The sequence below is a fragment of the Manis pentadactyla genome, chromosome X (assembly GCF_030020395.1).
Source record: "Manis pentadactyla isolate mManPen7 chromosome X, mManPen7.hap1, whole genome shotgun sequence".
NCBI classification, from domain to species: domain Eukaryota; kingdom Metazoa; phylum Chordata; class Mammalia; order Pholidota; family Manidae; genus Manis; species Manis pentadactyla.
The window spans coordinates 13,625,413-13,650,269 of NC_080038.1; the positions used below are offsets into that span (position 1 = coordinate 13,625,413).

At 35.0% G+C, this 24,857-nt stretch overlaps 1 protein-coding gene and 1 pseudogene across 2 annotated transcripts in view; one reads left to right on the forward strand and one right to left on the reverse strand.

Moving 5' to 3' along the window:
* Positions 1–24,857, forward strand: part of CDKL5 (cyclin dependent kinase like 5) — a 133,169-nt gene that overhangs the window by 18,988 nt on the left and 89,324 nt on the right. Inside the window, exons 2-3 of one of the 2 annotated variants that reach the window (XM_057496124.1) lie at positions 2,964–3,181; positions 5,990–6,024. In XM_057496124.1, the coding sequence (XP_057352107.1) occupies positions 3,118–3,181; positions 5,990–6,024 (99 nt within the window). In that variant the 5' untranslated portion in view covers positions 2,964–3,117. Of the gene's footprint in view, positions 1–2,963; positions 3,182–5,989; positions 6,025–21,227; positions 22,380–24,857 lie in introns of those variants that run through there. The other variant, XM_057496122.1, reaches the window with a different exon arrangement.
* LOC118926186 (cytochrome c-like) lies at positions 14,731–24,704 on the reverse strand (annotated as a pseudogene).

Consider the following 24,857-nt stretch of genomic DNA (forward strand, 5'->3'; position numbering starts at 1 on the left):
TAGGACTTCTTATCATGTTCTTAATTTCTAAAGGGACTGTATCTAATACTTTAAAGAAGATGTTTGTTGTAGGTTTTTGGCAGGTACTTTCATCAGGGTATGAACACCTTAAAAGCATTTAATGATGGATGTACTGCTCTTTAGAAAGCTATTACCAGTTTACATTCCTCCCATAAGCGTATGGACAGGCATACTTCTTCATGTCAATTCTTATCCACACCACATGGGGTAATTTTATTTTTTAAAAGTTTCAAATTTCATAGGCAGCATGGAAAATCTCTTTATTGGCTTTGATTTATTTCTTCCCTTTATGCCAGTATTTTGTGTTGTTAACAGTTGTTCTTCTTAAAGATAGGATAGGTTTTTTTGAAATATTTTCAGATTTAGAGAAAATTTGCAAAGATAGCAGAAAGAATTTCCTGTTTCATAGACCCTTGACTCAAGATTTCCCAAATGTTAACATTTTACCTTGTTGCAAACTTTATCTCTAAAAACTTTGGTGTTCTTTCTTATTTTGGTTAAACTCTTTATTAGACTGGCTTATTTTAGAGATTCTGGGCTGTGCCTTATTTATTTATTTAAAGTATAATTAACATGTATTCATTTCAAGGGTACAACATAATGATTCAATATGTGTATACACTGTGAATTGCTGACTACAGTAAGTCTAGTTAACATCCATTGCTATGCATAGTTATTAATTTTTTTCTTATGATGAGAATGTTTAAGATCTCTCTGCAACTTTCAAACATACATTTTAATTAATTATACTGCTGTACATTATGTCACTAAGGACTTATTTTGTAAGTAGAAGTTTGTACCTTTTGATTCCTTCACCCATTTTGCTGTTTCTTAAAATGAGAACTCTGTTTTATATAACCACTATACTATTATGAAAATAAAATAACCACTGATGCAGTATTGTTATCTGTAGACACTTAAATTTTATCAGTTACCTTTTATAGCAAAATACATTTTTTTCTTGCCCAGGATCCAATCCAGGATCATGTATTAATAATTTAGTTATTATGAATCTTAATCATCTTTTCTGGAACAATTACTCAGTCATTGTCTTTTGTAACCTCAACATTTTTTTTTTTTTTTAGTTTTGAGAGTATTTAATTGACTTGTTTCTGGAAGATTCAATTTCTACATTCTTAGAATAGAAATTAAATGGTATTTGACATTCTTTTTTTTTTTCTTCCCCCTTCTCCAAGTCCCCCCCACAAACCCCATTACAGTCACTGTCCATCAGCGTAGTAAGATGCTGTAGAATCACTACTAGTCTTCTCTGTGTTGCACAGTCCTCCCTATGCACCCCCCACATTATACATGCTAGTCGTAAGGCCCCCTTTCTTTTTCCCTGCCCTTATCCCTCCCTTCCCACCCCTCCTGCCCAGTCCCTTTCCCTTTGGTAACCGTTAGTCCATTCTTGGGTTCTGTGATTCTGCTGCTGTTTTGTTCCTTCAGTTTTTCTTTGTTCTTATACTCCACATATGAGTGAAATCATTTGGTACTTGTCTTTCTCTGCCTGGCTTATTTCACTGAGCATAATCCCCTCTAGCTCCATCCATGTTGTTGCAAATGGTAGGATTTATTTTCTTCTTATGGCTGAATATGTAACCTAGACATTTTAAAAGAATACAGGGTAGTTGTTTAGTAGAATGTCTCTCAGCTGTCTTGGAGATCCAAGGTTTTACCTTTTTGGGAGGAATGCCACAGGAGTAATGTGATTTGCCCTATCTGGGGGCATACGATGTTCACTTGTCCTATTATTGACATTGTTAACTTTGATCACTTAATTAAGGTGGTGTCTGGTAGGGTTCTTCAGTATGAAATGACTATTTTTCCCATTTTAATTAATTGGGTATCATGTAGGGAACTACTTTGAAACTAGATAATACCCTGTTTTCCATCACACTTTCAGCCACTACTTTCAGCACATGTTGATGATACTTACCTGATACAATTAGCAGGATGCTTGTCAATTCCTTCACTACATTTATTATTTGAAATTACACTCTAAGAGCTTTTCCCTCTCCCCCATTTATGTATGTATGTCAGTAAGGGCTGGTGCATTTTTATTTTACACTGTGGATTATTATCTACTACTGTCCATACTTATTTTGTTGTTGAAATGCTCCACATTTGACCAGTGGGAATCTCTTTAAGCTGTCTCCTGTGCTCTATAGACATGCCCCCATCATTCTTTGAGCATTTCCTTACTTTCTGTCACCACAAAAATATATCCTCGGCTCATACTGTCCTTTTCCATGCCCCCCTAGTGTGGGAATCAGCTGTTTCTCCAAGGCAGCCTGCTTTCTTTTAGTGATGCTCTCGTTGTGCTTATTACTTCTAGGCCCCCTCAGCAGACAGAACTAGGGGATATATATGTGTGTGGGTATGTATGTTTACATATACACTTATATCTATTTCTGCATCTCTCTATTTTAAGATCTGAGTTTATATGGTTAATTCTAATTCCAAGCCTTCCCCATTTTCATATTTGTGACTTCTTTTATGAGAATAAGAAACCAAACTCTGATTGTCCACAATATATTTACTTACTTGCTTTGTCTTAGAATACACCTAGAGGAATTTCTTATCTCTGTAAGAACAATACCTAAGTAGAGTATAAAATTTGTTTATGTTTCTTTTTGTCTTGAGGTTGAGTAGTGTATGTAGTTAAAATAATGTTTTCAAAACTTCCCTGGGATTATTTCTTTTCCCGTTGGCCCCCTTCAGCGTGGTTATGTTATCATGTCACATACAGTTTAGGTACCTTTGTTCATTTGTGTTCCACTTTGGGTACTTCTCTCCTATTATTACTATTATTATTATTTCTCTCATCTTTTTTTTTTAGTATATGAAACATTAACATGGTTTAAGACAACTGTTCCTAAAGGTAGGGTAGATTATTAGATACTGAGATACTTACAGCTTTTAATTGTTTATTCTTTCAGGGAATCCACATTAGAACAAATATGTGAAAGTTCCTGCCAACCTGTGAGAATTTCTTCCTTCTGACCTTTTTGTTCTACTAACTACACAACTTCCTCAGAAGTTCTTTTTTGATGCCATGTTCTGTGGCTTGCATCAAAAGAGGAGTTTGTCTTCATGAAGATTCCTAACATTGGTAATGTGATGAATAAATTTGAGATCCTTGGGGTTGTAGGTGAAGGTAAGTTTGGCATTCCTTGAGGTTTTGAGCAATGTGTAGTTACACCTACTACCACGAATGTTACTCATTCAGATCCTATTAATCTAACTATATTAATTCAGATTTGTGCCTAGGAGAAAAATGTGAAAAATGAAATTAGTCTTAAATTATTTGGGTCTTACTCTCCAATGGAAAGCTAATACCATTTTAAAACTCTTTAAATGAGGGATTTCTTAATTTCTTCTGCCTTTATGTCATTGTTTTCATTAGCAGTCATGGTTTCTTCAGTCTATAATTTTTTGGTTACATTTTATTTTTATATTAGCTAGTCTTATTTTGAATAACTTAAAATGTATTGGTATAAGTTAAATTTTATTTAACACATGGTATATAAATGAATAACTTCAATTTGTCTTTGAGAGACAAACCATACTTTATAAATTCTGAGGCACAAAAATTGGTCATATTTTAATATCTCCAAAATCAGGGTGTGTTGTGTTATAATCAGTAGCATGTCATGATTTAATTGGCAGCATTTACAATACTTATAACAAATGATGTTACCAAATTGCTGAAGTATGGTGATTCATTTTTCATAAGTCTTTCTGATTTTTTCCTTCTTGGTAATTTTTGCTGTTGACTTAAAGATAGCTTTATGGAGATTTTGAACAATGTTTCTGTTCACAGGGGATATGTGATTATAATTAGGGTTTCTTAGCATTTGTATCTTTAAAACAAATGTTTAAAAAAAATTTTGTATCTCAGAATTTTGATATTTGGAATTTCAAAAGAAGTTCTAAAAATTTACCTGTGTGAATAGGAAAGCCGTTCTAGATTTTAATACCAAATTATTAAATCCTTTTCAAATAAACAGAAACAGTTAAAATATAGTCTAATCATTGGGTGCTTGCTTCGAGACCTGAAGTAGGCTGGATCTTTTTTCACTGGTCAACTCTTTATTGTTTTCTTCCTTGATGTTAACTATGTAAATAAAACTCATTCTCAATGTTTTATATACTATCTGATTTATAATAGCTGTTTTAAATTAACTACTCATTCTTCAAAAGTCTTATAATTAGAGATTTATGCAATAAAACTACTGATTAGAGGTGGTCAGCTCATAGGGTATAGAGGGTTGGTATGTTCCAGATTCTGGGCCTTTTTCTGGATCATAACCTTATTTTCTTAGTATACCCATAGGTGATCATCTTCTCAAGGACTGGCTCTGATGAACTATAACTACCAGACTTATACAAATGAGAAAATGGCAGCTTAAGTTGTAGGTAGAATCATCACTGTTGCATATATTTTCTTTGCAAACTACCTCATGTTTTTTAACTAAGAAGCACATATACATTAAAGAAATTAGAAACTGTCAAGCAAACTCTACATTCCTGTAGCCTAGACAGTGTATTTTCACCCCAGAGAAAAACTGGCATGGGCAGTTAAGTGAGGATTGGGGCCTTGCCTGGTGATGGTGGAGTTGAGTTGAATTTCTAATGGCTGATTCCATCCTAGCTATGATAGTAAGATTCATTCATCTCCACCAAAGTGAGGGAGACTTGTTCCTCCGGTTCCCTAGACTCTTTTAGAGACACATTTCCCAATTTCATCTCCCTGAAGTCCCCTCCTCATGGATGCATGCAAACTTTGCCTGTCTGTTAATGTCAGTGTTCCTGACATTGCTACAAACGTCATTTATCATTCATTCTGTTTTGATTCTCCTAATTAGATTTTTCACAGTATGACTTTAACCTCAGTTTCCTAGGTACCTTGCTGTCAACTCTGTATTCTCACCTTAAGGAACTTTTTTGGCTAGATAATAGGATAAGAGATGGAAAAGGTAGTGATGAATCCATCCAAATACAGGTAACCCTTGAACAAGGTGGGTTTGACTTGCTTAGGCTCATATATATCCAGATTTTTTTCAGTAGATATATTGGAAAATTTTTTGGAGGTGAGTGACAATTTGAAAGAACATTTTCTTTTCTCTCTACCTTACTTCACTGTAGGAATATATAATACATATGACATACAAAATATGTGTTAATCGACTGTTTATGTTATTGGTAAGGCTTCTGGTCAACAGCTATTACTAAAATTTTGGAGAAGTCAAAGGTTGTATGTGGATTTTTGACTGCATGGGGGATCGGTACCCCTAATCCCTGTGTTGTTCAAGGGTCAGCTGTACACCAAAGAGAATGGGACTGCCTGGCTGTAAATAGCCAGAGTCTTGGACTGCTTGTGGCCTGTGCCCTTGGACTAAGTCTTTACTTGTGGCAAAAATGTAGCAGCTCATACTAGTTATTAATTGGAATGCTGAGGCCTGTACTATTTTGCCAGTCAGAAAAGACACTCCAGTAACCTAGAAGAGGATTTAAATGTCTCCTAGGACAGAGAACATATTTGGTAGGCTCAATGCTTAAGTTTCCTATTGGAAAATCGTTAGCTCTTAAATTTTAAGTTCCCTGGAATCTTTTGAGTTCATTTTCATTTACTTTTAAAGTTCTTATGTCCAGATTTTGTCTCCAGAAATTATAAGCTTAAATTCAAAAAGTGTCTCAAGTATAAATTTTCTTTAAAAAGAAAAACATTTAAAAATACTTGTTGGGGAAATGAATTCTTATGTTTTTGGTTTACAAAAATATATATAATACCCATGTTCTCTTTTTCTGAGGCTCATTGCATTCTCACTGCAGAATATTGTCTTGTTAGGAATCATTATTATAGCATGTAATGATAATTAATGTAAATATAATAAATCTTTGATTTCTCCAAGAGCTGTGGTTTGTATACATGCCCCTAATTCTTTACTTCTTTTTATTATAGGAGCCTATGGAGTTGTACTTAAATGCAGACACAAGGCAAGTACATGGTTTTTAAAAAGAAAATAGCCATATATGTTTAACTGTTTTGAAATAAGTGTAGTGCTCTGTGCATGTGGGCATATGATTAAAACTATCTGGTTATGACCATGAGGATGCTTAATGAAGTAGAATTAATATGTAAACACAGAAAAAGGAGACTGCTTTTGGACAAGCTTTATCATGATTAGGTCTTCGCAATCACTTGCTATTTTTTTCAACCAATCTATGTATAGGTAAAAAGCTGTCTAATGGGAAGAAGCAAAGGTGGTAGAAAATAAATAAAGGTAGTGACAGATTTAATTATATTCAAGTACTTAAGAGCAAGGAAGAGTTTCAGTCAGTATTTATGTAACTAGACCCAGTAATTCAGATTGCTTGATGGATCTGAATCCAGATTTTGAAGGGTAGTGGATAGGTGTTTGGTTATGAAATAGGGCTTGAGATAGGTGTATGATTATGAGTATTGGCTGTAGTTGATCATCCTTGAACAGCTTGAGATGAATCTTATTATATGGATTATATAACCATCAGTTATTCAGAGAAGTTATTTCAAGTTTCCATAGCTATTGCTTAGTTGGTGAACATGTTTTACTTAGAGGCTAACTTTTAAGATGTCAAGTGGTGAAGCTGTAACAATTTTAAAATTTAGATTAAATGTCTTTCTGTTATGGTATACCTAGTGTATTAAAATACCTGGCCCTATGCTATTTCGTGTATGATTTAGTAAGATAAAGTTTAAAGTTTTTTTGTGATATTTTATAATGATATAATTTGTCTGAAATGAGCCTAGCAATTGAGACAAACCATTTAATTTAAAATCTCCCATCTTCCTATTGTAACGTGTGTGTGTAAAGAAAGATGATATAATTTCTATGTTTACTTTTTTTTCCTATTGTAAAAAATGCTATTTGCATTTTGGATTTAAGTCTTCATTCATTTGATGTATTTTTGAGTTTTAGATCACAACTCTATAATTCAGTGAATTTTCTATGATTTTTGAATTCAGGACTTGAATTATTTTATGTTGGTAATAGTTATCTGAAGATCTCTGCCAGTAAATTTCCAAAAAATGGTTTAAATACTATTGGTTCTTGATTTAAGATGATTAAGAATTAAAGATAATAAATTAAATATAATCAAAATAAATTTAGTGCCTGAATACCTCGTTAAGAAATATCACCTCATTTTGAGATTAAACAAATGGAAAGCTATGTATTGAAATTCTGTGCTTTTAATGAGTTGCCTCGCATTACAATAAATTTTCTAAAGCTTAAAAAATATTCCTGGGTAGGTACTACTCATGGTAAATAGGTTGTTAGTTTTCAAGTTAAATTTGATTCTTTCAGGAACAAAATACCTCCTTTTGTACCATGGCTTTGTTTATACAACATAGGAAATAGAAGTCTCAGTTCCTAGTCTTCATTCTGGAGTTTTAACACCCAAGGATTTCTGATCTATAATGTGAAGTTTCCAACAGTGTTTGCTCTCAGTCTTTGTCACACTTCTTCCTGTGATCTTTTCCCCTCTATTTTCTTTTGACCTTATCTAAGCTCTTCTTCCACCTTCTTTGTAAAAATAAAGTGTATTAGTCGAATATATTGTTTTTATCTTTCCATGCATCTGGTTTACTTGTATGTTAAGATAGACTTGTTACCTGGACCTGGTTCTCGTAATTCACACTGCTAGTGCCAGCAAGATGGGCCCCAGTGTGAAAGTGAATGAGAACAGGAATCTCTGCTCTGGAGAAAACAACTCTAAATGTGAACTCCTAGTCCTAGTGGCCATGTTCAGGGGACTTGGGAGTTGCAAGGATGAGGAAACTAGTTTTCTTGCTCTATGGCTTACTGTATGTCTGAAGAGATAGAACAATAGTTAAAAAGATAACCTGTGAGGTTGCTGCAAATGAGATTGCATGTAAAAAACCTTTTCTTTTTATTGCCCCTACATTAAATGAGGTACTCACAGACTAGCTCTCTTAAGTATTTTTTGCTTTTTCCTTTCATGTGTCTAAAAAGATATCACTGGAAGGAAAATTTAAAGCATAAATTAGTGCCTAACTCAGAGTAATATAAAAACTCTTTTTAGAATCTGCAGCTGTTTAGTCATTAGACTTGTTATATAGTATAGCCTTTTTCAGCTAGAATCAGACTTTCAAATCTTTACCCCATTATCCAAAAATAGAGAATTTGACACTTTACTTAACCCTTTCAGATCAAACAGATGGATTACTATGAAATCTCATGTTATAGTTAAAAATGGGTATAATCCTCCCTATTGTACTCATTATATGTAAAATAATCACACCCATATATTTTGCATACCTTTTAAAATTTAATGGAATGCTTATAAAAATGTATAAATCAGGTCTGTGTGATCACCTGTCCATAAGTTTGATCTTGTTGAGAAGGTTGTCTGTGGGTATTAAATAATTCCTAGCATATTATATATTTGAGCAAGTATGAAAGAAAGTCAGTGTTTTACTCTGTGTACTGTTACAAGAAATTTAGAGGTCATGTTTATAAATTGATATATTTTATCTTTTGTGAATACAATATGATGTTGGGTTATTCCAGGCCAAAGACCATACGACTTAATTTGCTGAATTAAATGCTACCCAATTAAAAAAGAAAAATGTAATTACTCTCTTTTTGACAACTTCTGTTTATGGTTGTAGATGCACATTGACATGTATATGAAAACTCTTAGCAATAACTGTTGAGCTATTTATGCTTCTTATGACTACTCCCATGTGAAAGAAGTTCTGTTTTGAACCTTTCCCCTCCAGATATGCATTGCTGATTTTCTTTTTATTAGCATGTCTGCTTTTTAGTGCTACGAAAGGGATATTGTACAGCACACTTGTCTTTGTAAAAGCCCAAAGAGGTCATCCTCACAACAAAGTAGGGAGAATGAAATGGAGTTGAAATAGGGAGATGTGTTTAGAATTTGAGGCAAGAGAGGTCATGCTGCCTGACTGAGAGGTTAGAGGGCCATGCTCATTGAGCCCAGGACCCAGGAGTAGTGATTGATATAGTTCCCATCCTGTGGTTGGGGTTGACTTAGGAGAAATTTTTGTTTGTTCTGAAATAGTTGGTGACCTATGCTCTTGAGATAGCTAATTATACAAAGCTGTGGGGAATCCAGTACTGGGGCACAGCCTATAGTATTCAATAAATAATAAAGTTGCCTTAAACTACAGAACCAAAAAAGAAGGACATGGTAGAGAGCTGTTGTGGAATAGTAGGTCCCTGCCAATGGATTAAAGATGATCCCATGGATTTGTGGTAAACTGAAAAAGCATTGGTATTATTTGGCTGAAAAACTTATAGGGTGTATAAGTTTGGGGAGAGAAATAATGAATTTGACTTTCATAATAAGGAATAAGATGGCAGAATACCAAACCTGCTATTAATAAATACCACAAATTGAGCATCTGCCATATGCTAGGCACTCTACTAGATGTTTTATGTTTATTCCCCACAGTAACCATTTTCATACCCATTTTACAGATGAGGGAATGTCATAGAGAGGTTATGTAACGGCCAAGATTATATAGCTGGTAAAGTATGGAACCAGGCTTTGATCTAGTGCCTCAAAGCTAACTTGAGCATGAGATGGAACTGTGAAGTGCTATGAACCTTCCAAAAGGGAGTGCAGAGCAGAGTGAATTGACTGTTTAAAATGATCAGACTTCAAAGGAGAGGGAGGCAGAGGTCTTGAAAGCAGAGAAATATTTTTTAAAATGGTATTCACCAACAGTTTAAAAATCCATAAGAAGATCCATAAAAAGATCCATTGAAGGTTGAGAAAATCCATCGAATAGTGCCATGAATAATACCTGTGTAAGTGAGATGGTACATTGAATGGCAAATTGCAAGAGGTTAAGGAGAGAGTAGATAGAGAAGATCTGGATTGTGCCATTTTTCTCTTTCGATAGTTGAGAAATTGAGATTGATCATAGTAGGAACAGTAGACTTGGTTAACTCTTCTCTAGTCAGGAATACTCATATTCCCCTACTGAAAGGCATTGTTTGGCTACTTGTTATTACTTAATGTTCACAATTTTTCTTTTGCTGTTAGGGTTCATTTTCAGCAGGCATTAGACATTTTGATTTAGTAATTCCTTTTTTCTTTTTCAGATTAATATTGTTTTCCACCAAAAAACTGAATGATAATTTGGTCACTTTTTTGTTTTTTTAACAAAACTATTTTAAGAAGATACTTAAGGAAAAGCCAGTGAGCCATCACCAATTTAACAGATTACTAATAGTCTGTCATCTAAAAACAGTTATTTTTGACTGAAACACAAATTTTGTCTCAATTTTTTTCCACATTAAATAAAAACAAATTAAAAACATTTTTAGTTTGAGGTTGTACATGTGAATTGAGTTTTTTAAAACAAAACTTAAAGAGGTAAGTAAACAATGAGAAACAATATATGGGATTAATTATATTATTTCCTTCGTTATTACATTCCTCCTTATTTAAATAATATGATGGTTCTTGCTTTTTGTGTGCAAAATTTACATACCATTTGAAGAAAATTATAGAGGCTTGGGGTTTTTAATAAAGACTGCAAGAAGCTGGAAATATTTCAGTATTAATTGATTATTTCACCATAATCATTTTTTAAAGTAATACTCTCTCCTAAATGACATTAATTTACTGCAGGTTATAGAGATTAATGAGATGCCAATGTTAAACTGGACTTTGCGTCAGGAGCAAAGATAGCAGGAATCATTAATGGGGGAAACATCTGTCTCCTATTACACAGGCAGTCATATAGAATCATTACTTTTGTATGGTTTCCTCTCTTGACCAGTTTTCTTGCTGATGCAGTTAATTGTAGAATAGTCTGGAACACTACAAAGGTCTCACCAAAATCTTACTTCTTTGTATGTATTACACTATTTTGTATTTCAGATTCTGCTAGTCTGTTGATGTTGGAAAAACTACACCCATGTTTCCGTTGTCCTGTTATATCAAAAGAAATGATGGCTCATGTCAGTTTCTAGGTCTGTCTAACTTATTTAAGGAACCAAAAGAATTGGGCTTTTGCAGGCTTCCTAGTTGCTTTTATCCTCATTACCCTAATCTGGACTTGTTTTTTGTTTAGTTTTTAGTAAATGGGATAAGGGAATGGTCATATTAGCATGAGCCAGTACTAGCTCAGCATGCCTTGTCTACACAGAAGACTTTACCTCATTCATCCTTCTTGCAGTGACTCAATTCTTAAATGATCACCACATCCCTTACCCCCCTACCCACATCACTAAAGTTCCCCTTTTTGCTAATCATAAAAACATAATTAGTTCAAAAACAGCAGCAGAATCACAGAACCCAAGAAAGGACTAACAGTTACCAAAGGGAAAGGGACTGGGGAGGATGGGTGGGAAGGGACGGAGAAGTGGGGGGAAGAAGAAGGGGGGCCTTATGATTAGCATGTATAATGTGGGGGGGCATGGGGAGGGCTGTGCAACACAGAGAAGACAAGTAGTGATTTTACAGCATCTCACTACACTGATGGACAGTGACTGATGGGGTATGTGGGGGGGGACTTGGTGAAGGGGGTGTCTAGTAAACATAATGTTCCTCGTGTAATTGTAGATTAATGATACCAAAAAAACCCCACATAATTAGTTCAAAAAAGAGAACACTCTTTGTACACCTTCTTAAGATGAGTAATTTCATTAGTCTCTGATAAATGCCTGTGCTTAAGGGATTTATCCTAGCACTTTAATGTGACTTTTCTTCAAAACTTCAGGAGCAAAAATGAGTATGAATCATTTCTCTACACAGGCTTGAATATATATTCACTGGTAATGTAAGAAAAGGAACTGATCAACAAATGTCCACAGAGTGGGTACTTTTAAGTAGTTAAGCATAACTCTTTATCATTTGTTGAAACCAGTGACTGGAAAGTAGTGCAAGTGATCTAGTTCTATATAAAAGGTAATCCAGTCCTAAAATACTATTAGAAGCTATAATTTGCATTTTACGATACTTCTGAGCGTCACTGTTTCTGAAAGGTTTGTTTCATATATTAAAGCATTTTAATTTAAAAAATCAAAATATAATTCTACCTCCTGTACTTAAAGTACTATGTTCTAGTATGGCATTATAAAGAAAAAATTCAACCAAATACCTGTTTAAGAAAAATGTATTGATGCCTACAAAATGTCAGGTACTCTGCTAGGCACTTGCTCTGTAAAAGTCGATATGCTGTAATATTTTTTTGAGGAATTTAGTCTAGCATATATAAATTGACAGATAAAACATCATGTTTTCTTTTGTTTGGAAGCTTAAAATACAGTTGGGGAGAGGAAAATTTGAGAGAAGATTGCAGTTGAAATGATAGTATGAAACCTTTCTCATTTGTTTCAATGAATTCTCCACTAAAGCCTACTAAGGACAAAAAATCATGTCAGTAATAAAAAAAAGAGAATTAAGTATTTTCCAGACCCCTATAAAGAGGTAAGTCAACAATGAGAAACAATATATGGGATTAATTATATTATTTACTTCATCATTACATTCCTCCTTATTTAAATAAGGTCAGACTGCAAACAAAAAAAAGCCTCTACTACTACAAAGATGCGAATAGAATTAGGAAGTAGCACTATTAGCTGAGGACAGTTGAATGAGAAAGGTATATCTGAGAACCTTTGCCTCTGAATGTCTGAGGACCCAGAATCCTAGGTGTAGTATTGATGAATTGTGGAACCTTCCCCAAATGGTACAGCTGAAACTTGGTCCTTGTGGCCCACCTTATTAGCATGGGCAAAAGAGCCTGCCCTGACAGTGCAGATCTGGAGTTGGCAAACTATTGCCCGTGGGCCAAATGTGGCCCACCACTTATATTATAAATAAAGTTTTGTTGGAACTTTGTGGAACAGGACACTTATTCATTTAAATATTCTCTATGGATGCTTTGGCACTAAAATGACAGAATCTAGTAGTTGCGACAGAGACTGTATGACATAGAAAGCCTAAAATATTTATTATGTGACCCTTGACAGAAAAAGTTTGAGGGCTTCTGATGTTAAGAAAGCCCTACCGTGGAGAGTACAGTGGAAACATCACAGTGGCCTCAGTGGACTGATGATCTCAGTTTCTGTTTGTTTCCTTGCCGTTGGTGCTTCTGGAGCTTGAATAGAGTTAATAAAGTGTGGAACTCCCACTGAAAATTACTTTACTCTTGAGCTAGACTTGGGTAAATCCTTTGAATGGCTGGATAAAAAATTTTGTATCGGTTACTTTTGCATGTCACCTGTCAAAACAGGAACTTTGCTAGGGAGTGGGTATATAGAGACACATACAATCTAGTCATGATTTTGTTCCACCACTGGCCCAAATAGCTCCCTTTTCATCCAAATAGAAATGCAAAGAAGACAACGGTCTTCACTAAGACTGTGAAAGCTAACTTGAATTCAAGAGAAGGACGTTCTCACAAACATGAAGAGTAAAATTCCTTTGAGACAAAAAGCATGAGATATCTTCCTAATACAATTCAAGTGGACATAAATGAGAAATTAGTAGAAGAATAGTAATTTATGTTTTAAGTAGACATAAATGAGAAATTAGTAGAAGAATAGTAATTTATGTTTTAAATACCCCTTAACTTCCAGGCATTGTGCTAGATGCTTTCTTTTCATTATTCTTTAAATCCTCATAACAACTATAAAAGTTAGAATTTCCTTCCTTTAACCTGTGGGAAACTGATGCTCAAATAGGTTAATTTCCTGAAGGTGAATACGAGTTATTAAGTGGTACAGCCAGGAATTAAGCCACATTTTAGGCCCATCTTTATTTTTTAAAAATTGAGGTGAAATTCACATAACATAAAATGAACCATTTTAAAGCATACAATTCGCTGGCATTTAGTACATCCACAGTGTTTTGTAATCATTACCTCTATCAAATTCCAAAATATTTTCATCACCTCAAAGGAAAGCCCAGTACCCATTAAGCCCTCCCCATTTCTCTCTCTTCCCATCTTGGAAATTATCAATCTGCTTTCTGCCTCTTGAATATTTCACATACAATGTGTGACCTTTGGAGTTTGACTTCTTCAGTTAGCATAATGTTCTTGAGTTTCATCTGCATTTAGTTTGTATCAGTACTTCATTCCTTTTTATGACCAAATATTTTATTATTTTAATACATCACATTTTGTTTATTTATCCATCTGTCAGTGGACATTGGGTTGTTTCTACCTGTTGGTTATTGTAAATAGTGCTGCTGTGAACTTTCATGTACATGGTTTGTTTGAAGCCCTGTTTTCCATTCTTTTGGGGTATAAACCTAGGAGTGGAAATCCTGTGTAATATGGGAATTCTTTGTTTTAACTTTCTGAGGAACAGCAAAACTGTCTTCCACAGTAGCTACACCACTTTACCTTCTCACTAGCAATGTACAAGGGTTCCAATTTCTCCATATCCTTGCCAGCACTTGCTTCCTTAAATTTTTTATTGTAGCCATCATAGTGGACATAGAGTGGTATCATATTGTGATTTTGATTTGCATGTCCCTAATGATTAGTGATGTTGAGCTTCTTTACATGTGCTTCTTGGCCATTTGTGTATCTTCTTTGGAGAGATGTGTATTTAAGTCATTTCTCTGTTTTTAAATTAGGTTTTTATTGTTGAGTTGTAAGAGTTCTTTTATATTATGGATACAAGTCCTTTATCAGATATATGATTTACAAATGTTTTTTCTCATTTTGTATGTTTTCTGCTCACTTTCTTGACAGTGTCCTTTTATGCAAAAAGTTTTTAATTTTGATGAAGTCCAATTTACCTTTATTTTCCCCTTTATTGCTTGTGTTTTTGAAACCATTGCCAAACCCAAAGCCATTATGGTTTATGACTTTTTTTCATTAATATTGTAATTTTAGTTCTTACGTTTACCATTTTAAGTTCATTTTTTTGTATGATGTGAGTAGGGGCCCAACTTCATTGTTTTGCATATGGATACCTAGTTGTCCCAACACCGTTTTTTGAATAAACAGTTCTTTCACTATTTGTTGGTATTGCCACCCTATTTGATATTCAGATGCTATAGAATAGATGTTTGGGTTCGTTTCTAGACTCTCAGTTTTATTCCTTTGGCCTATGTGCACACTGTTTTGATTACTGTGGATTTGCATTACGTTTTGAAATCGGTGAGTGTAAGTCCACCAACTTCTTTTTTTTGTTTTTTTCAGTTTGGCTGTTGAAGGTCCTTTGCAATTCCATATGAATTGGAGGATTAGCTTTTCCATTTCTGAAAAAAAGGCCATTAGAATTTTGATAGGGATTGCACTGAATCTGTAGATTACTTTGCATAGTGTTGTTGTCCTAACAGTATAAATTTTTCCACCCCACGAGCATGGGACCTTGCATTTATTTAAGTCTCCTTTAACTTCTTTCAGCGATGCTTTGTAGTTTTCAGTGTACTAGTCTTTCACCTCCTTGGTTAGATTTATTCCTAGGTATTTATTCATTTGGTTGCTATTGTAAATATAATTGCTCTCTAATTTCCTTTTTGGGTTGTTAGTTGATAGCGTATAGCAATATTACTGTTTTTTTTTCCTGTGGTAAAAGATATATATATATAAAACAGAAGGTTTGCCATTTTAACCATTTCTGTGTGTACAGTTCAGTGGCACTGAATGCATTTACAATATTGTGTAACCATCACCACTATGTATTTCCACATTTTCTCATCACCCAAAGAGAAACTCTGTAGCAAGTAAGCAGTAACTTCCCTTACCCCCAGCCCCTAGTAACTTCTACTTTGTGTCTCTATGATTTTGCCTATTCTAGAAGTGGAATAATACAATTTGTCCTTTTTCCCAGCTTCTCTGACTTAGCATAATGTTTTCAAGGTTATTCATGTTGTAGTATATATCAGAACTTCATTCTTTTTTCATAGGAATAATATTAATACCTGAATAATGTTCCATTGTATGTATATACCACATTTCATCTATCCGTTGATTTATTAATGGATGCTTGGATTGTTTCCACCTTTGGCTAGTGTGATAATGCCGTGAACATTCACATACAAGTATCTGAGTCCTTATTTTAATTCTGTTGATACATACCTAGGAGTAGAATTGCTGGATCATGTAGTAATTATATGTTTGACATTTTGATTTTTTTATCCTGCATTTCCAGTACAGTATTAAATAGAAGTGGCAAATGTGGACATCTTTGTCTTGTTCCTGATCTTGGAGGGAAGACTTTCAGTCTTTTACTGTTGAGAATGTATGATGTTAGCTGTGGGTTTTTCATAAATGCCCCATCAAGTTGAGTAAGTTACCTTCTATATCCAGTCTCCTTGTTCGTCATGGATGTGGTGTGTGGGGTAAGGTAGGTAGTTTAAAATGCACGTTGTGCTCATACCACCAAGTAGCTGCCACCTTCACCTAGCCTTTCAATGGTTGTTTTAAGTTTTTGAGTAGTTACAGAGTTCAGGAAAAGCTGATTCTGACAGATTTTGTCAGCTCATTAGTTGTTTTTTTTTGGAAAGATGGCATCCTGGATTTCCCGATTTTGCCATTTTTAGTAACATCACTCTGCAAATGCACATATTTCTTCCCAGTCTGTGGCATATCTTTTCATTCTGCTAACAATGTCTTTAGCAGAGCAAAAGTTTTTAATTTTAATGAAGTGCAACTTAACAAGTTTTTCTTTCATGGATCATCCCTTTGGCATTGTATTTAAAAACCCATCATCAAACTCAAAGTTACCTAGATTTTCTAGGTTATATTTTAGAAGTTTTATAATTTTACATTTAAGTCTGTGATCCACTTTGAATTAATTTTTGTGAAAGTTGTAATGTTTTGCTCCGAATTCTTTATTTTGCATGTGGACATCCATCACCATTTGTTGAAAAGACTTGTTTCTCCATTGCGTTGTTTCTGTTTCTTTGTCAAAGATCAGCTGTATTTGTGTTGAGTCTTTTTTGGGGCTCTCTGTTCTGTTCCATTGATCTGTGTGTCTATTCATCACCAATACTAAGCTACTGTGATTACTGTAGCTTTATAGTAAGTCTTAAAGTCAGATAGTGTCAGTCCTCCAACCTCGTTCTTTTTCAATATTACGTTAGCTATTCTGGGTCTTTTGCCTCTTTGTATATAATTCTTAAGATCAGTTTGTTGGTATCTGCAAAATAGTTTGCTGGAATTAGGATCACAGTGTATCTATAGATGAAGTTGGGAAGAACTGACATCATAATAATTCTAGTCTTCCAATCTATGAACACAGACTATCCCTCCATTTATTTAGATTGTTGGTGTCTTTCAACAGAGCTATATAGTTTATTTTGATCAGATTTCTTTAAAAAATTTTTTTGTATATCTGTTATAGGCTTTAGGCTTGTGGTTACCATAAGGTTCAGAGTTTCCTGTGCTGTGTAGTTTTTTGCATAGAGATCTTGCAAATATTTTGTTATGTTTATACCTATTGACTTTTTTTGTGATATTGTAAGTAGTATTGTGTTCATAACTTTAAATTCCAATTGTTCATTTCTGGTACTAGGAAAGGAGTTTACTTGTGTATATTATCCTTATATCCTGTGACCTTGCTAGAATTGCTTATTAGTTCCAGGAGTTCTTTATTGTAGGTTCTTTGAGATTTTCTTCATAGAAAATCATGTCATCTGTGAATAAGATAGTTTTATTTCTTCTTTCCCAATCTGTATACCATTTCTTTTCTTACTGAATTAGTTCTGACTTCTAGTACAATGTTGAATACAAGTGGTGAGAGGGGGGATCATCCTTGTCTTGTTCTGAGCTTAGTGGGAAGGCATGCAGTTTCTCACCATTAAGTATGATGTTCGCTGTAGGTGTTTTGTTGATGTTCTTAATCAAGTTGAGGAAGTTCTCTCTATTCTTAGATTGCTCAGAGTTTTATCATGAATGAGCATTGGATTTTGTCAAATGCTTTTTCTGCATCAATTTATATGATCATGTGATGTTTGTACTTCAGCCTGTTGATGATGGCAGACATACGAAATGATTTTATAATGTTGAACCAGCCTTGCACACCTGGGGTAAATCCCACATAGTCATGGTGTATAATTCTCTTTATACATTCCTGGATTTGATTTGCTAATATTTGTTGAGGATTTCTACAACTATGTTCATGAGAGATATTTGTAATTTGCCTTTCCTTTACTGTCTTTTTCTGGTTTTGGTATTAGGTTAATACTGGCCTCATAGAGTGAGTTAGGAAGTGTTCCTCTGCTTCTGTTTTCTGGAAAAGATTCTACAGAACTGGTATAATATCTTTTTTTACATGCTTGGTAGAATTCACTAATGAAATCATCTGGGTACAGGACTTTTTTTAACTGTTAAGTATTCTTTATTTTATATCATACATAAACCACACTAAAATGCCTTTCATTAAATAAAAGGCAAAATTTTAGGTACATGGAATTTTAATTAAAATGGCATAGTCAAGACCAAAAGAAGAAGTGGGCATTGCCAGCTTATCTTCAGCCTTTGGCTGATGAGCACAACTTGGAACACAGGTGACTCTTGCTGTTCTAGGGGACAGTGGAGGGATTTCCTCAGTATTTAACTATATTAATACAACCAGTTATTTATGTAAATATAAAACCGGTCTCCAAGAGGTTTTGAGATGGTATTCACCATCTCTGTGAAAAGTTGAACATTACTAATGACGTCCAATTATATCTTTGGAAGGGGAAAACAGTAATAACACTTGTTGAATCCAAATTGCTTTCAAAATTCAAAAAGCTGATCTTATTCATTTAACCACAAGCCAATCTTACTTAAATCAGGACTGTGCAAAAGAAATATTCTGTCTGCCATTCATGATCTGAATTTTGGTGCATGAGATCAGATTAAATATGGTATACATAAAAAAAGACATGAGACATTGATGTTTTGTAATAAGTAAGGCAGTGGCCAACCATTACCTCTTAGTAGCTTTTTTGAGATGAGCTACCAGGTTGGCCCTTTCTGATGACTTCTTAATGCCGGCAAAGATAATTTTTGCTCCAGGGAAGTACTTGGGATTCTGTAGTACTCCATCAGTGTCTCATCTCCTCAGGTGATGCCTGTGTTCTTGTTGGTATCCATGCCAGAAAATCCAGGGGCCTGACCTGTCTTTCATCCAGATAGACCATGGACATTTGGCCAAGTCTTGTGCTTGCCTCCTTTTTCCATGGTATGGCACCGGGCACACTTTTGAACAAAAGTCTTCTTGCTCTTCTTGTCACCCAATTTTAAACCACTTTTTCATCATGTGCCATATGAAGATTCCTGTTCATAAGCCAGATGTCCTGCCCTCTCAGGACTTCCTTTTTTGGAAGGTTATTAATTATTGATTGAATTTTTCCCATAGATATAGGCCTATTCAGATAATCTGTTATTCCTTGTGTAAATTTCAGTAGTTTGTATCTTTCAAGGAATTGGGCCATTTTTCTAAGTTAATTTATAGGCACAGATTTGTTTATAATATTCCTTATTATCCCTTTAATGTCCATGTGATTGGTACTGATGACTCTTCTTTCATTTCTGATATTAATAATTTGTCTTTTCTTTTTCTGATATTAATAATTTGTATCTTCTCTCTCTTTTACTTGGTTAGCCTGGATAGAGGTTTACCAACCAATTTTATCAGTCTTTTCAAAGAACCAGCTTTTGTTTTCATTGATTTTTCACTATTGAGTTCCTGTTTTCAACTTCACTGATTACTGCTGTTACTTTTAATTATTCTTTCCTTCACCTTGCTTTTGGTTTAAGTTGTTCTTTTTCTTATTTCTGAAGGTAGAAGCTTAGCTTACTGGTTTTAGATCTGATGTGCATTCAATGCTATACACTTTTCGCTAAGTACTGCTTTTGCTGAGTCATACAATTTTGGTTTGTATTTTCATTTTCATTTAGTTCAAAATGTTTTTAAATTCCTCTTGAGGTTTTATTTGACCTTTGTGTTATTTAGAAGTGTGTTGTTTAATCTCTAAATATTTTGAGATTTCTTCCAGCTGTCTTTTTGTGATTTGTTTCTAGTTTAACTCCATTGTGGTGTGAGAGTATACTTTGTATGATTTTTAGGCTTTAAAATTTGTTAAGCTGTGTTTTATGGCCCAGAATTTAGTCTGTCTTGATGAATTTTACATGTGAGCTTGAGAAGAATATTTATTCTGCTAACTGTTGGATAAAGTATTATATAAATGTCACATGGGTCTAGTTGATTGATAGTACTGTTCAGTTCACCTATATCCTTAACTCTTTATTCTTTTGCTTGTTGGATCTGTCAGTTACTAAAAAGGGGGTGTTGTTGAAGTCGTCGGCTATAATAGTAGATTTTGTTTATTCCTCCTTGTTTGCTTCTACCAGTATTTGCCTCACGTATTTTGATGCTGTCTTGTTTGCTGCATACATATTAAGGATTGTTATGATATCTTGGAGAATGTATTCTTTTGTACCCCTTTATCCCTGGTGATTTTCCTTGTTCTGAAATCTGCTTTGTCTAAGATTGATGTAGCCACTCCAGCTTTCTTTTGATTAGTGTTAATATGGAATATCTTTCTCCATCCCTTTGCTTTTAATCTATCTGTGTCTTTATATTTAAAGCGAGTTTTTAGAATCCATTCTCACAGTCCAATTGGTGTATCATTTTCCTTCTGTCTGAAGAACGTTTTTACTAGGCAGGTCTGCTGCTGGTGACAGTTCCCTCAGTTTTTGTTTATCTGAGGAAGTCTTTATTTTTCCGTTAACTTTTGAAGGATAATTTCACTGAATACTTTCTAGGGCTTTTTTTTTTCTTTTTCTGTTTAACAGTTGCAATATTTTATTTCATGGCTTCTGACAAGAAGTTGATATTCTTCTTATCCTTATTCTCTTTAGCAAGTGCCCCCACCCGCCCCCCAGCTTCTTTTTCATGTTTTTCTCTTTGTGTTTAGTATTCTGTAGTTTGAATATGATGTGTTTAGGTGTGGATTTTTGGTAATTATCATGCTTGGTGTGTTCTGAGCTTCCTGGATGTGTGCTTTGGTGTCTGTTACTAATTTTGGAAGATTTATTGGCCATTAGTCCTTCAAGTATTTCTTTTCTTTTGTCTCATTCTTCTTCTGGTATTCTAGTTACACCTTCCATAATTGTCCTATAGTTCTCAAATATTCTTTTCTGCTTTTTTAAAATAATTTTTTTGTTTCTGCATTTTAGTTTGGGGAGTTTCTGTTGATAACATCTTTAAGTTCACTGACTACTTCCTTGGCCATCTTCAGTCTTCTGAGGAGTCCATTAAAGGCAGTACTCATATTCATTACATTCCAGTGTTCTTTATTTTTGGCATTTTCTTTTAATTCTTTCTTAGAGTTGTATATGGTTTCATTACCTATTTGTTCCTGCATGTTGTCTACTTTTTCCTAACATAGGAAATTCAAAATAACTATCATTAATTACTATCTGAAATAATCCCTGACAATCCCCATATCCTAGTCTGGTTCTGATGCTTGGTTTGTCTCCTCAGACTGGTTTTTCTTGCCTTTTAGCATGGCTTTTGATATTTTTTAAAAGCCAGATAGGATATATTGGGTAATAGGAACTCAAGTATATAGGCCCTGAATGTAAGGTTTGATGTTTAGTTTGGCTAGGAGCTGAGCTGTGTTTAATGAGTATTGTAGGTGTAGGTGTTGTGGCTTCAATTTCCTCTCGTGTCTTTTTTTGTTTGCTCTTCTCCCCCATTGTCTGTGGGTTTCCCTGAGAACTCCTTTTTAAATAGAGTCCATTTCTTGAGTCGTAATCCACTGTTACTGTACTGGAACCCTGGTGGCATGTGGTAGAGTATAGGGAAGGGGAAGTGCTCTTTTCGTCTTAGGACCAAATCTTAGTCTTTTGTGGGCCTGAGTCCTGTGGTGCAACCTTCACAGATTTTTCTTAGCCTCTTCCCACCCCACTTCTTAGGTGAAACAAGAAGGCTAGAGGGGCTGTGGCTGGCTAATTTTTCCTCTCCCAGGATAATATATGAGGTTCTGGTGAATTTTCCCTTGGAGTGTTGGCCTTTGTTAGGGAGAACATTCTGGGATTATTTCCAAACTATTACTTTCCCCCTGGGTATATTTCAAAATGGTTACTTTCCCTTTTCCCAAAAGGGAAAAGATTTTTACTGGATCTTCACCCTGGACCTACTTCAAAATTGTTACTTTCTCTTACTCAAAAGTGGGGGGAGTTTGTTCTTGATTTTCATATCAGAACTGGTGAGGCTCTGGGAGGTAAGCCCAAGAGAGGGTAGAGGCCCTTCTAATATTGAGTCCCCAGAAGTTCTTAATAAGCCTTGTCAAAATGACCATTTAAGCTTTCTTACTAGTGTGTTGTTGCAGTGCCATGGCTCAAGGTAAGCTTGGATGTGATTCTCTTTATTTGCCTGTCTTTGTTAGGTTTCAGGAGTTCAGTTGCCTTGTGTTCTTAATTCTCTGATAAGCCTAAGAAAAGTTGTTGATTTGTTGATTTGCAGTTTGGGTTTTTCTTGTAAGGATAGGAGTGACTATATCCAAGCACTTCATGTGTTGGAGTAGAAACCTGAAGTCTTATGTTTATATTTTTAAATTGGAATATCTTGTTCAGTTTAAAAATAATGTATAGCAAGAGGCTTTTGCTTAGCTTATGAACCATTTGCTCAGCTGAGATGACTCATTTTAGGTTATTTTCATTCCTTTGAATCTCAGATCTATATATTTTCAAAGTGCTTAGTAAGAACTTTTTCAGAACCTAGTATTTGAGACACTTAAGGACTTCATGTAGTTCTAGAAAATTGCTAATGACTTTAACCTAAATTAACTAAAATTACTGATTAATCCTGTGCTCCCCCTCCCCTCCCCGACCCCACCTCCCTCACCCCCCAGCACTGTTTTTGTTTGTTTTATCATATGTACTCTAGAAACCATGCTCAAATAGTTTCGGGCATTAGTTTCTTCTCCTTTTCGATTGTTGACATTTTACCCTATTTGTTTTTGAAGAAGTGACTTTATTTTCTAAGGCACTTTGAATCTCTGCTAAGTACTGCTTAAATTTGGAAAACTAGTGAAAATAAATTGAATAAATTCAATTAACCTTGAAGAATGTATTAATTATACACTATAGATCTTGGTGACTTTAGCTTAATAGGATTACTTTCAGAATCTTTGTGATAGAGGACAGTTGGCTAAAGTGTGTTATTTAAGCAACTGAGAAAGTACAGTGTGTACTTCAAAGTCTTATAATTTGATTACTTGCTGAAAGATTGTATTTTGGGATGCTTCAGTTCTTATTCTTGATCAGCAGTTATAACCAACCTTGGGCAAATGAGACATTGCAAATTGCATTAACCTTGCCCCTTTCTTAAGTTTCATTTTAAGTTTTATTTTTCTCACTGAATCTACTGTGAGGAACTGCCATTAAACCAAGAAACAAATTAGCTGCATGATATTGAAGATTGCTTATTAGTTAGCAAACTAATGTCATGTTTATTTTAAGAAATAACTCTTTTAATTTTCCTAGTTGATTAAATGAATATCTACCTTTGGGTATTAAAGATTTTTGTTTTGAAGAGGAAGAATTAACATATTAAATATTATGAATATTATCTTAAAATAATAAATTTTGCTGTAAAAAATGATGTGTTGGTGCTGCATTGAAAGGGCTTGGTTGAAAATATTAATTTTTTTGCCATGTAATAATCAGTTAGCTGCAGTCTAGTTTTAGGTAAGATTCATTTGTCTAGCATGCTCTCAATTAGAGGCAGAAACCTTTCCTTAGGCTTTTGCTTAGAGACATTTCTTGTAAAGAAGCAAGGCTGTCGGGAAGAAATGGAGAAAGAAGAGCAGGTCTTCAGGAACGGCAAGTTATGTGTTGTCCTCCATGCCAGGTCCCACCCACCTTCAACAAATTGGTGACTTTGGAAAAAAACAAAACAAACACCTCTTGATATATTATAATAGCATCCTAGAAGGAACCCACAAGAATGAACACAGTGCATCAGTATTACAGTTTAAAAAAAAGCTTCCATGTGCTAAAAATTTGACTGAAGATAATGGTCAGTACTGAGTAAATAAGTAAACTGAGGGCTCTGTTGGCAGGGGCTGGACTTCAAAATCGCAGGTAAGTGGGGAGCAGCAGTTCCTCTTTTTTTGTCCCAGTCTTGCTACTTCCTGCTAACTGGGATGGCAGCTACTCTTGGAAAAATGTCTCTTCATTTACCCCAGCCTTCAGGACCACAGCGCCAGGACCGATCATTTGTTCCCCTCTCCAGAGACCGTCAAGACCAGCCCTGATTCTTGACATCCTCTTTGCCTTTTTGTCACCCAAAACCCTCTGGCCGTCCATCAGCACACAGCCCTCATTCCTGTACTGCTCTGGCATAAGCCTTCGTTGCATCCTGTCTTCTCCCCCAACCCTTCAACGGTCCCCTGGAGCTCCTGAGCTCCCAATAGTAATTTTTCCCACTGCCTTAATCTCATCCCCGGCTGTCTTCTCAGTATAACCTCGCTCTCTGCCCCTGGGCTTCTCTGCTGGCACCAAGCAGACGCCTGAGGGAGCCCCTCCAGCTGCAGTCCCAAGCCGCGCTGCCCCTGCCTGCCATCTGGCAACTGAGCTGCTTGCCTTGGAGCTTCTTGAGCACAGTGCGTCCTCCCTTCAGATTTTTATCCTTGCTGCGTCCTTCACCACCCAACAGTTTTTCCATTATCTGCCTGGCTCTCTATACCTTCTCCTCTGGGTTTCTTTGCCTTGACCTCTGTCAGTGCTTGTTTTCCTTCTTGGCACTTATTTAAAATTGCAATTGTATATTCACTTAATCATTTAGCCATTTTCACTGATTCTAAGATAAGTCACCTCC